Source organism: Arvicola amphibius, chromosome 3, assembly GCF_903992535.2.
Source record: "Arvicola amphibius chromosome 3, mArvAmp1.2, whole genome shotgun sequence".
NCBI lineage: Eukaryota > Metazoa > Chordata > Mammalia > Rodentia > Cricetidae > Arvicola > Arvicola amphibius.
The window spans coordinates 134597375-134610846 of NC_052049.1; the positions used below are offsets into that span (position 1 = coordinate 134597375).

Below are 13472 nucleotides of genomic sequence, written 5' to 3' on the forward strand. Positions count from 1 at the left end.
TCAGCACACTGCCTAAGGCTCTCGAATACAAAAACATGTGTTTTGTAAAAGGCAGCAACACCAAGTGTGTCTCACAACCTGAAACAGCCCATGGGAACATCTGAGGACCATGAAAAGAAAACTAATGTCACCGGGTGGTGGAGGCACACTCTTCTAATCCCTGCACTCGAGAAGCAGAGGTAGCTGGATCTCTGTGAGTTCAAGGACAACCTGGTCCACAGAGCTAGTGCCAAGGCAGGTTTCAGAGCTACTCGGAGAAACCCTGTCTCAAAAAGGAAGAGAAGAAAAAGAAGCCAAAAAGTAACGTGAGCCTCAGGCCTTGACTGTAGTGATACTTTATTTGTATTTTAATAAATAGAGCTTGCCCGAAGACCAGAATGCAAAGCTAATTAGTCCATGAGAGGCCAGGGAGTGGTGGCAAACACCTTTAATCCTAGTACTCCGGTGACAGGGGCAGACAGAGCTCTGTGAGTTCAAGGCTACCCTGAGCTACACAATATTGATCCAGAAAGAGATCCAGGTGGTGGTGGCTCACACCTTTAATCCCAGTGTTTGGGATTCACACACCTTTAATCCCCCCCCCCCCCCAGCACGAGGGAGGTGGAGCCAGGAGCGATCTGGCTGGGGGGGAGAGAGGAATATAAAGGGGAAGGGACAGGAACTCACTGGAGTGTGGAGTCTGAGCATTGGTAGAGGGAAAAGGTCTCTCCAGTGTCTTACTGCTCTGCTCCTCTGATCTTCAGCCTTAACCCCTATAACTATCCCAAGACGATTGTGTTGTGTTCTTTAAAGACTTCTTCATTGCTATATTGTGTGGGGACACCGGAGATTGATCCTGAGTCTCCCTCTCAGAGCCTCGGGCTGGACCAGAAGCAGCAATGTCTCGGGCTGTGCAGACAAACGGAACTCAACCAGTAAGCAAAACGTGGGAACTCAGTTTATACGAATCACAACGAACACCTCAGGCGGCAATAACAGACGGCCTGCACATTGCGGACATTGCGGTCTCACCTAGAAGTCTACACCGCGAGTTGATGTGCCCAATTTGTTTGGATATTCTGAAGAAGACCATGACTACAAAGGAGTGTTTGCATCGGTTCTGTGCAGATTGCATTATCACAGCCCTTAGACGCGGCAACAAGGAATGCCCTACCTGTCGGACAAAATTAGTTTCTAAAAGATCACTAAGGCCAGACCCAAATTTTGATGCACTCATCAGCATAATCTATCCAAGTCGCGAGGAGTATGAAGCTCAGCAAGAGAGAGTGTTAGCCAGGATCAACAAGCACAACAGCCAGCAGGCACTCAACCTCAGCACTGAGGGAGGGCCGAAGACACAGGCCACGAGCAGATTGCAGCGAGGCAAGAAGCCACGCGTTGAAGACGCCAGTGGAGCCGAAGATAATGGTGACAGGTCACGCTGTCGTAATGCATCCACACGTAGCCATCGGGAAGCAGGACCTAGGAACAAACGGGCCAAAACATCTGAGAACCCTGGGCCTGAACTCGATAATAACAACGCAGCAGTGGCCAGCAATGATCCAGCAATGGACGGAGCTAATGATATTGAACTAGTATTCAGGCCCCACCCAACACTTGTGGAAAAGGATGGCCGTGCGCACACCAGGTACATAAAGACTTCGGGGAATGCTACTGCTGCTCACTTATCCAAGTATCTGGCTGTGAGGTCGGCTTCGGAAGGACTTGGAAGCCAAGGAGAATCAAACCAGATGGAGCTGGATTCGCCCAGTGAGAAGCACTACACCATTTACGTAGAGACAGCCAGTGGCCAGTTCACTGTATTAAATGGCTCCTTTTCTTTGGAATCGGTCAGTGAGAAGTACTGGAAGGTGAACAAACCCATGGAACTTTATTATGCACCCACCAAGGAGCACAAATAAGCTTTGAAGAAGCAATTCTGAGACTGAACTCTTCATAGCCTCTTTCTTTCATGGAAAGGGGCACCATCAATTTTTTCACGGACAGATCTGGGATATGTTCGGTTTTCCCTCTGAGCCAGACTTGTTCACACTATGGTATTCATTTGCCCTCATTTAAGACTCTAGTGATTCAGTGCCCCTGTCCCCTATACAATAAATACATTGTATTCCACAGAAGGTTTGTTTCCTTTCGGGAGGACTCTTTGACCGAGGAGTTTTTTGTGGGTCCGTATTCTTTTATTTTATTTTTTAATTTTTTTTTTTTTTTTGCCCCTTCCAGGATTTCATGTTTTGAGACAAACTCTCATTAGATAGCCCTGCCTGGCCTGGAACTTGCTGAGTTAGTTGTCCAGGGTGACCTGAAATTGGAGCCGTACTGCTGCCCAATGACTGGGATTCTAGGCCTGATTACCACACCTGGCTTAAGATTCAGCTGGCCATCAGCCACCCTTCCCCCTTTCAAAAGTTTTGTAGCCTACAGAATATTAGACAATATGTATCTTGACTTTTGCCCTTGGAGTCCTGTATATTTATAGTATTCTATATAAACTAGTATCTTCACGAAGGCCGAGGCTCAAATTTGCTGTGCTTATACAATTCTCAAAGGATTACTATTTTCATGGTATTTTTCTCACACGGTGTCTCATTTAAAAAGAAGTTCTTTATGAACTTGGTGTCCATTGTCACGCAATGTTCTTGTGTTATTTGTCTATTTGACTCCCACCCCATGTTGTGTGTTTTGCTACATGTTTAGAATTTCTGGTCACGGGAAGAGCATCAACAGAGTTCTTTGAGAACACAGTTCTTTTACAGATTTCACCAAAGAAAGAAAAGTTTAAATTGGTCATGAAATGTATTCCTCTGTTGTACATTGAAGAGTTCTTTTCTTGGATGCTGGAGAGAAGGCTCAGAGGTTAAGAGCATTGCCTCCTCTTCCAAAGGTCCTGAGTTCAATTCCCAGCAACCACAGGGTGGCTCACAACCATCTGTAATGAGGTCTGGTGCCCTCTTCTGGCCTGTAGGCATACACACAGACAGAACACTGTATACATATTAAATAAATAAAAAAATATTTTTTTAAAAAAAGAGTTCTTTTCTTCTACATGAGATTTACTGTTCAGTTTCTGTATTCTAAATGTTTGATGCTTTTCTCTATTAAAATACCAGAGATGTGGAGATATTTTGCATTTTCGCCTTGATGAAAAAAAAAGTGCAAGGTATGTTCAAAGCGTCCTCTGATTCTTTTCTTATTACTTCAAGAATGACATGACACATAGAGCCACAGAGGAAGCAGAAAGGTTGCTTCTGTTTGCAGAGTTCTTCTTATTTTGAGCTGCCCTGTGCTTATAAACTTAGCGCTCTGCTGATTCCCCTCTGTAGAAGCAGGCTAACGGAGCGCGATCATTGCTTCCATAGAGACAGTTCTGTAGAACGTCAGCCAACTAGAGTCATTCTCATATTCTTAGTTTTCTATTGAGACAGTGTGGAGAGTTTGGGAGGCGCAAGGCTTTACGCTGACCATTCAGAAATCATATTGACCTAAGTCTTAGTTTTCCCTTCTGTCTTGAGTCCCTATATTTCTCCAAGTTTCTATTCTCACAGTATTCAGAGAAGACATGTTTGCGTTGAAAAATTTCACCCTTAAGAAAGGGTTTTGAGGGGGCTGGAGAGATGCCTCAGTGGTTAAGAGCATTTCCTGTTCTTCCAAAGTTCCTGAGTTCAATTCCCAGTAACCATATGGTGGCTCACAATCATCTGTAATAATGTCTGGTGTCCTCTTGAGGCCTACAGTCATACACACAGACCGAATACTGTATAGATAATAAATAAATAAATAAATAAATAAATAAACAAATGTTTAAAAAAGAGAAAGGGTTTTAATAGAAGGTAGTATACATCCAAGTAGCATTGTAACTATGTCTCTCCAGTCATTATAAATATTTATCTGTCTGTTTTAACAGATTGGAGCTAGCTTGATGTTTTAACTTGAGCCAAGTATGAAAACTTAAAGGCTTACTCAGTTTTTATTTTTACCATTTTATTGAAAAAATTTGAAATCTGCTTTTAGAGTCTTTTTGGTAATCGGTGCCATAAGATTTGCAAACCACCAAAATGATAAGAACTTTTATATCCAATTCCTTCTCTGGGCTAAGGTTAAGTTGTATAAATGATAAATGCATGTTTGCTGCATGTAACCCTTGTTTTGTAATGTAATTGCTTTGATTTTGTTGTTAACATATTAGATTAGTGGTTGTATTAAATAAATTCTCAATGTGGTTACTAATTGAAGAAAAGATTTATTTATTTATCATGTATACAGTGTTCTGCCTGCATGTATGCCCGCATGACATTAGAGGGCACCAGATCTCATTAGATATGGTTGTGAGCCACCAAGTGGTTGCTAGGAATTTAAATCAGGACCTCTGAAAGAGCAGCCAGTGCTCCTAACCTCTGAACCATCTCTCTAGCAATATAATTGTTAACCACAAGGCTTACAGTTAGCACAGAGAAGCCAGGACTGTTAAACAAACATAAGATTTTTTTTTCCAACAGAAGAAATAACCTGGTGATCTTTTGCTACCCTAGGAAGCCAGCCCTAACCCAGAATCCCTCAGATGACTGAGCATTGTTTTCAGTCAGTAGAACCCATCCTTATGCTGATCAGAAACCCTTCCATCCCTAGGCTCTTATTCTGAGCCTTGTTCCTCAGTCAACAGAACCCTCTTGTGGAAGAGGTCACAGGTGCTCAGCAAAAGACACACACTACATAAGGGAGTTTCAATGTAGCCACGCCTTCAGCTTTGTTGTGATAACTGTTATGAGGACACTTTTCCCCAAGGTATTACAATTTAAATATGCAAGACAGACAGACAGACAGACACACAGACAGACACACAGACGGACAGACGGACGGACGGATGGACGGACGGACGGACGGATGGGTGGATCGGTGGACGGAATGATGGACGGACAGACGGATGGATGGATGGATAGACCGCTTGGTGTCAGACTCCACAGGTTTGACCCAGTCTGGCTAAGTCATGTTGAACCGAGTTTTATTTCTGCCCCTCTTCAGCTCATTTCACTGCCACTGTACCCCGTGCAGGGACCCCACAGGAATCAGGCTGTGCGCACAATCTGGCTGGTAACAAACTGAAATTCCTACACAGTTACTCTCTAATCGACAAACTGAAATTCCCACACAGTTATTCCTCTCTAATCAACAGGTCTTTTAGAACACGTGTGCACCTATTTCCCAGGCAGGTCGATTACTCTGGTAGAGTCTGTGAGAAAGCACGATGACCCGAAGCAGTTTGCAGAAGGAAGTTGATTTGGGTCCCTCTGATGGGTCCAGAGGGCTGAGTTCATCACGGCAGGGAGCTGAGATGCAGCATGGCAGCAGGAAGAGCTGAGAGCTCACATCCAGAACCTGGAGCAGGGGCCAGAGCACTAATGGCGAACAGGGCGGGGCTTTGAAACCTCCAGTCCCACCCAGTGATGTGCCTCCTCCCAGCAAGGTCACACCTAAATCTGCCCAGGGTCACACAACTGCAGATCAAAGATTCAAGGCCCAAGTCTAATGGGTAAATCTCACTGAAATCAGCACACTGCCTAAGGCTCTCGAATACAAAAACATGTGTTTTGTAAAAGGCAGCAACACCAAGTGTGTCTCACAACCTGAAACAGCCCATGGGAACATCTGAGGACCATGAAAAGAAAACTAATGTCACCGGGTGGTGGAGGCACACTCTTCTAATCCCTGCACTCGAGAAGCAGAGGTAGCTGGATCTCTGTGAGTTCAAGGACAACCTGGTCCACAGAGCTAGTGCCAAGGCAGGTTTCAGAGCTACTCGGAGAAACCCTGTCTCAAAAAGGAAGAGAAGAAAAAGAAGCCAAAAAGTAACGTGAGCCTCAGGCCTTGACTGTAGTGATACTTTATTTGTATTTTAATAAATAGAGCTTGCCCGAAGACCAGAATGCAAAGCTAATTAGTCCATGAGAGGCCAGGGAGTGGTGGCAAACACCTTTAATCCTAGTACTCCGGTGACAGGGGCAGACAGAGCTCTGTGAGTTCAAGGCTACCCTGAGCTACACAATATTGATCCAGAAAGAGATCCAGGTGGTGGTGGCTCACACCTTTAATCCCAGTGTTTGGGATTCACACACCTTTAATCCCCCCCCCCCCCAGCACGAGGGAGGTGGAGCCAGGAGCGATCTGGCTGGGTGGAGAGAGGAATATAAAGGGGAAGGGACAGGAGCTCACTGGAGTGTGGAGTCTGAGCATTGGTAGAGGGAAAAGGTCTCTCCAGTGTCTTACTGCTCTGCTCCTCTGATCTTCAGCCTTAACCCCTATAACTATCCCAAGACGATTGTGTTGTGTTCTTTAAAGACTTCTTCATTGCTATATTGTGTGGGGACACCGGAGATTGATCCTGAGTCTCCCTCTCAGAGCCTCGGGCTGGACCAGAAGCAGCAATGTCTCGGGCTGTGCAGACAAACGGAACTCAACCAGTAAGCAAAACGTGGGAACTCAGTTTATACGAATCACAACGAACACCTCAGGCGGCAATAACAGACGGCCTGCACATTGCGGACATTGCGGTCTCACCTAGAAGTCTACACCGCGAGTTGATGTGCCCAATTTGTTTGGATATTCTGAAGAAGACCATGACTACAAAGGAGTGTTTGCATCGGTTCTGTGCAGATTGCATTATCACAGCCCTTAGACGCGGCAACAAGGAATGCCCTACCTGTCGGACAAAATTAGTTTCTAAAAGATCACTAAGGCCAGACCCAAATTTTGATGCACTCATCAGCATAATCTATCCAAGTCGCGAGGAGTATGAAGCTCAGCAAGAGAGAGTGTTAGCCAGGATCAACAAGCACAACAGCCAGCAGGCACTCAACCTCAGCACTGAGGGAGGGCCGAAGACACAGGCCACGAGCAGATTGCAGCGAGGCAAGAAGCCACGCGTTGAAGACGCCAGTGGAGCCGAAGATAATGGTGACAGGTCACGCTGTCGTAATGCATCCACACGTAGCCATCGGGAAGCAGGACCTAGGAACAAACGGGCCAAAACATCTGAGAACCCTGGGCCTGAACTCGATAATAACAACGCAGCAGTGGCCAGCAATGATCCAGCAATGGACGGAGCTAATGATATTGAACTAGTATTCAGGCCCCACCCAACACTTGTGGAAAAGGATGGCCGTGCGCACACCAGGTACATAAAGACTTCGGGGAATGCTACTGCTGCTCACTTATCCAAGTATCTGGCTGTGAGGTCGGCTTCGGAAGGACTTGGAAGCCAAGGAGAATCAAACCAGATGGAGCTGGATTCGCCCAGTGAGAAGCACTACACCATTTACGTAGAGACAGCCAGTGGCCAGTTCACTGTATTAAATGGCTCCTTTTCTTTGGAATCGGTCAGTGAGAAGTACTGGAAGGTGAACAAACCCATGGAACTTTATTATGCACCCACCAAGGAGCACAAATAAGCTTTGAAGAAGCAATTCTGAGACTGAACTCTTCATAGCCTCTTTCTTTCATGGAAAGGGGCACCATCAATTTTTTCACGGACAGATCTGGGATATGTTCGGTTTTCCCTCTGAGCCAGACTTGTTCACACTATGGTATTCATTTGCCCTCATTTAAGACTCTAGTGATTCAGTGCCCCTGTCCCCTATACAATAAATACATTGTATTCCACAGAAGGTTTGTTTCCTTTCGGGAGGACTCTTTGACCGAGGAGTTTTTTGTGGGTCCGTATTCTTTTATTTTATTTTTTAATTTTTTTTTTTTTTTTGCCCCTTCCAGGATTTCATGTTTTGAGACAAACTCTCATTAGATAGCCCTGCCTGGCCTGGAACTTGCTGAGTTAGTTGTCCAGGGTGACCTGAAATTGGAGCCGTACTGCTGCCCAATGACTGGGATTCTAGGCCTGATTACCACACCTGGCTTAAGATTCAGCTGGCCATCAGCCACCCTTCCCCCTTTCAAAAGTTTTGTAGCCTACAGAATATTAGACAATATGTATCTTGACTTTTGCCCTTGGAGTCCTGTATATTTATAGTATTCTATATAAACTAGTATCTTCACGAAGGCCGAGGCTCAAATTTGCTGTGCTTATACAATTCTCAAAGGATTACTATTTTCATGGTATTTTTCTCACACGGTGTCTCATTTAAAAAGAAGTTCTTTATGAACTTGGTGTCCATTGTCACGCAATGTTCTTGTGTTATTTGTCTATTTGACTCCCACCCCATGTTGTGTGTTTTGCTACATGTTTAGAATTTCTGGTCACGGGAAGAGCATCAACAGAGTTCTTTGAGAACACAGTTCTTTTACAGATTTCACCAAAGAAAGAAAAGTTTAAATTGGTCATGAAATGTATTCCTCTGTTGTACATTGAAGAGTTCTTTTCTTGGATGCTGGAGAGAAGGCTCAGAGGTTAAGAGCATTGCCTCCTCTTCCAAAGGTCCTGAGTTCAATTCCCAGCAACCACAGGGTGGCTCACAACCATCTGTAATGAGGTCTGGTGCCCTCTTCTGGCCTGTAGGCATACACACAGACAGAACACTGTATACATATTAAATAAATAAAAAAATATTTTTTTAAAAAAAGAGTTCTTTTCTTCTACATGAGATTTACTGTTCAGTTTCTGTATTCTAAATGTTTGATGCTTTTCTCTATTAAAATACCAGAGATGTGGAGATATTTTGCATTTTCGCCTTGATGAAAAAAAAAGTGCAAGGTATGTTCAAAGCGTCCTCTGATTCTTTTCTTATTACTTCAAGAATGACATGACACATAGAGCCACAGAGGAAGCAGAAAGGTTGCTTCTGTTTGCAGAGTTCTTCTTATTTTGAGCTGCCCTGTGCTTATAAACTTAGCGCTCTGCTGATTCCCCTCTGTAGAAGCAGGCTAACGGAGCGCGATCATTGCTTCCATAGAGACAGTTCTGTAGAACGTCAGCCAACTAGAGTCATTCTCATATTCTTAGTTTTCTATTGAGACAGTGTGGAGAGTTTGGGAGGCGCAAGGCTTTACGCTGACCATTCAGAAATCATATTGACCTAAGTCTTAGTTTTCCCTTCTGTCTTGAGTCCCTATATTTCTCCAAGTTTCTATTCTCACAGTATTCAGAGAAGACATGTTTGCGTTGAAAAATTTCACCCTTAAGAAAGGGTTTTGAGGGGGCTGGAGAGATGCCTCAGTGGTTAAGAGCATTTCCTGTTCTTCCAAAGTTCCTGAGTTCAATTCCCAGTAACCATATGGTGGCTCACAATCATCTGTAATAATGTCTGGTGTCCTCTTGAGGCCTACAGTCATACACACAGACCGAATACTGTATAGATAATAAATAAATAAATAAATAAATAAATAAACAAATGTTTAAAAAAGAGAAAGGGTTTTAATAGAAGGTAGTATACATCCAAGTAGCATTGTAACTATGTCTCTCCAGTCATTATAAATATTTATCTGTCTGTTTTAACAGATTGGAGCTAGCTTGATGTTTTAACTTGAGCCAAGTATGAAAACTTAAAGGCTTACTCAGTTTTTATTTTTACCATTTTATTGAAAAAATTTGAAATCTGCTTTTAGAGTCTTTTTGGTAATCGGTGCCATAAGATTTGCAAACCACCAAAATGATAAGAACTTTTATATCCAATTCCTTCTCTGGGCTAAGGTTAAGTTGTATAAATGATAAATGCATGTTTGCTGCATGTAACCCTTGTTTTGTAATGTAATTGCTTTGATTTTGTTGTTAACATATTAGATTAGTGGTTGTATTAAATAAATTCTCAATGTGGTTACTAATTGAAGAAAAGATTTATTTATTTATCATGTATACAGTGTTCTGCCTGCATGTATGCCCGCATGACATTAGAGGGCACCAGATCTCATTAGATATGGTTGTGAGCCACCAAGTGGTTGCTAGGAATTTAAATCAGGACCTCTGAAAGAGCAGCCAGTGCTCCTAACCTCTGAACCATCTCTCTAGCAATATAATTGTTAACCACAAGGCTTACAGTTAGCACAGAGAAGCCAGGACTGTTAAACAAACATAAGATTTTTTTTTTCCAACAGAAGAAATAACCTGGTGATCTTTTGCTACCCTAGGAAGCCAGCCCTAACCCAGAATCCCTCAGATGACTGAGCATTGTTTTCAGTCAGTAGAACCCATCCTTATGCTGATCAGAAACCCTTCCACCCTAGGCTCTTATTCTGAGCCTTGTTCCTCAGTCAACAGAACCCTCTTGTGGAAGAGGTCACAGGTGCTCAGCAAAAGACACACACTACATAAGGGAGTTTCAATGTAGCCACGCCTTCAGCTTTGTTGTGATAACTGTTATGAGGACACTTTTCCCCAAGGTATTACAATTTAAATATGCAAGACAGACAGACAGACAGACACACAGACAGACACACAGACGGACAGACGGACGGACGGATGGACGGACGGACGGACGGATGGGTGGATCGGTGGACGGAATGATGGACGGACAGACGGATGGATGGATGGATAGACCGCTTGGTGTCAGACTCCACAGGTTTGACCCAGTCTGGCTAAGTCATGTTGAACCGAGTTTTATTTCTGCCCCTCTTCAGCTCATTTCACTGCCACTGTGCCCCGTGCAGGGACCCCACAGGAATCAGGCTGTGCGCACAATCTGGCTGGTAACAAACTGAAATTCCTACACAGTTACTCTCTAATCGACAAACTGAAATTCCCACACAGTTATTCCTCTCTAATCAACAGGTCTTTTAGAACACGTGTGCACCTATTTCCCAGGCAGGTCGATTACTCTGGTAGAGTCTGTGAGAAAGCACGATGACCCGAAGCAGTTTGCAGAAGGAAGTTGATTTGGGTCCCTCTGATGGGTCCAGAGGGCTGAGTTCATCACGGCAGGGAGCTGAGATGCAGCATGGCAGCAGGAAGAGCTGAGAGCTCACATCCAGAACCTGGAGCAGGGGCCAGAGCACTAATGGCGAACAGGGCGGGGCTTTGAAACCTCCAGTCCCACCCAGTGATGTGCCTCCTCCCAGCAAGGTCACACCTAAATCTGCCCAGGGTCACACAACTGCAGATCAAAGATTCAAGGCCCAAGTCTAATGGGTAAATCTCACTGAAATCAGCACACTGCCTAAGGCTCTCGAATACAAAAACATGTGTTTTGTAAAAGGCAGCAACACCAAGTGTGTCTCACAACCTGAAACAGCCCATGGGAACATCTGAGGACCATGAAAAGAAAACTAATGTCACCGGGTGGTGGAGGCACACTCTTCTAATCCCTGCACTCGAGAAGCAGAGGTAGCTGGATCTCTGTGAGTTCAAGGACAACCTGGTCCACAGAGCTAGTGCCAAGGCAGGTTTCAGAGCTACTCGGAGAAACCCTGTCTCAAAAAGGAAGAGAAGAAAAAGAAGCCAAAAAGTAACGTGAGCCTCAGGCCTTGACTGTAGTGATACTTTATTTGTATTTTAATAAATAGAGCTTGCCCGAAGACCAGAATGCAAAGCTAATTAGTCCATGAGAGGCCAGGGAGTGGTGGCAAACACCTTTAATCCTAGTACTCCGGTGACAGGGGCAGACAGAGCTCTGTGAGTTCAAGGCTACCCTGAGCTACACAATATTGATCCAGAAAGAGATCCAGGTGGTGGTGGCTCACACCTTTAATCCCAGTGTTTGGGATTCACACACCTTTAATCCCCCCCCCCCCCCAGCACGAGGGAGGTGGAGCCAGGAGCGATCTGGCTGGGTGGAGAGAGGAATATAAAGGGGAAGGGACAGGAGCTCACTGGAGTGTGGAGTCTGAGCATTGGTAGAGGGAAAAGGTCTCTCCAGTGTCTTACTGCTCTGCTCCTCTGATCTTCAGCCTTAACCCCTATAACTATCCCAAGACGATTGTGTTGTGTTCTTTAAAGACTTCTTCATTGCTATATTGTGTGGGGACACCGGAGATTGATCCTGAGTCTCCCTCTCAGAGCCTCGGGCTGGACCAGAAGCAGCAATGTCTCGGGCTGTGCAGACAAACGGAACTCAACCAGTAAGCAAAACGTGGGAACTCAGTTTATACGAATCACAACGAACACCTCAGGCGGCAATAACAGACGGCCTGCACATTGCGGACATTGCGGTCTCACCTAGAAGTCTACACCGCGAGTTGATGTGCCCAATTTGTTTGGATATTCTGAAGAAGACCATGACTACAAAGGAGTGTTTGCATCGGTTCTGTGCAGATTGCATTATCACAGCCCTTAGACGCGGCAACAAGGAATGCCCTACCTGTCGGACAAAATTAGTTTCTAAAAGATCACTAAGGCCAGACCCAAATTTTGATGCACTCATCAGCATAATCTATCCAAGTCGCGAGGAGTATGAAGCTCAGCAAGAGAGAGTGTTAGCCAGGATCAACAAGCACAACAGCCAGCAGGCACTCAACCTCAGCACTGAGGGAGGGCCGAAGACACAGGCCACGAGCAGATTGCAGCGAGGCAAGAAGCCACGCGTTGAAGACGCCAGTGGAGCCGAAGATAATGGTGACAGGTCACGCTGTCGTAATGCATCCACACGTAGCCATCGGGAAGCAGGACCTAGGAACAAACGGGCCAAAACATCTGAGAACCCTGGGCCTGAACTCGATAATAACAACGCAGCAGTGGCCAGCAATGATCCAGCAATGGACGGAGCTAATGATATTGAACTAGTATTCAGGCCCCACCCAACACTTGTGGAAAAGGATGGCCGTGCGCACACCAGGTACATAAAGACTTCGGGGAATGCTACTGCTGCTCACTTATCCAAGTATCTGGCTGTGAGGTCGGCTTCGGAAGGACTTGGAAGCCAAGGAGAATCAAACCAGATGGAGCTGGATTCGCCCAGTGAGAAGCACTACACCATTTACGTAGAGACAGCCAGTGGCCAGTTCACTGTATTAAATGGCTCCTTTTCTTTGGAATCGGTCAGTGAGAAGTACTGGAAGGTGAACAAACCCATGGAACTTTATTATGCACCCACCAAGGAGCACAAATAAGCTTTGAAGAAGCAATTCTGAGACTGAACTCTTCATAGCCTCTTTCTTTCATGGAAAGGGGCACCATCAATTTTTTCACGGACAGATCTGGGATATGTTCGGTTTTCCCTCTGAGCCAGACTTGTTCACACTATGGTATTCATTTGCCCTCATTTAAGACTCTAGTGATTCAGTGCCCCTGTCCCCTATACAATAAATACATTGTATTCCACAGAAGGTTTGTTTCCTTTCGGGAGGACTCTTTGACCGAGGAGTTTTTTGTGGGTCCGTATTCTTTTATTTTATTTTTTAATTTTTTTTTTTTTTTTTGCCCCTTCCAGGATTTCATGTTTTGAGACAAACTCTCATTAGATAGCCCTGCCTGGCCTGGAACTTGCTGAGTTAGTTGTCCAGGGTGACCTGAAATTGGAGCCGTACTGCTGCCCAATGACTGGGATTCTAGGCCTGATTACCACACCTGGCTTAAGATTCAGCTGGCCATCAGCCACCCTTCC

The 13472-nt window shown here is 44.9% G+C and overlaps 3 protein-coding genes across 3 annotated transcripts; all 3 read left to right on the forward strand.

Moving 5' to 3' along the window:
• The first annotated feature begins 878 nt into the window (after positions 1-878).
• On the forward strand, positions 879-1901 carry LOC119810606 (E3 ubiquitin-protein ligase RING2-like). The gene has a single exon (XM_038324157.1). It carries the CDS (start codon positions 879-881, stop codon positions 1899-1901), a length of 1023 nt encoding a protein of 340 aa, XP_038180085.1.
• A 4515-nt stretch (positions 1902-6416) lies between these two features.
• On the forward strand, positions 6417-7439 carry LOC119810607 (E3 ubiquitin-protein ligase RING2-like). Its single transcript, XM_038324158.1, has one exon. It carries the CDS (start codon positions 6417-6419, stop codon positions 7437-7439), a length of 1023 nt encoding a protein of 340 aa, XP_038180086.1.
• Positions 7440-11955: 4516 nt separating this feature from the next.
• LOC119810603 (E3 ubiquitin-protein ligase RING2-like) lies at positions 11956-12978 on the forward strand. The gene has a single exon (XM_038324155.1). The coding sequence runs from the start codon at positions 11956-11958 to the stop codon at positions 12976-12978; it is 1023 nt and encodes a 340-aa protein (XP_038180083.1).
• Positions 12979-13472: the final 494 nt, after the last annotated feature.

Coding starts and splice junctions, on each gene's coding strand:
- LOC119810606 (XM_038324157.1), top strand. CDS start 879: ATGTCTCGGGCTGTGCAGACAAACGGAACTCAACCAGTAAGCAAAACG.
- LOC119810607 (XM_038324158.1), top strand. CDS start 6,417: ATGTCTCGGGCTGTGCAGACAAACGGAACTCAACCAGTAAGCAAAACG.
- LOC119810603 (XM_038324155.1), top strand. CDS start 11,956: ATGTCTCGGGCTGTGCAGACAAACGGAACTCAACCAGTAAGCAAAACG.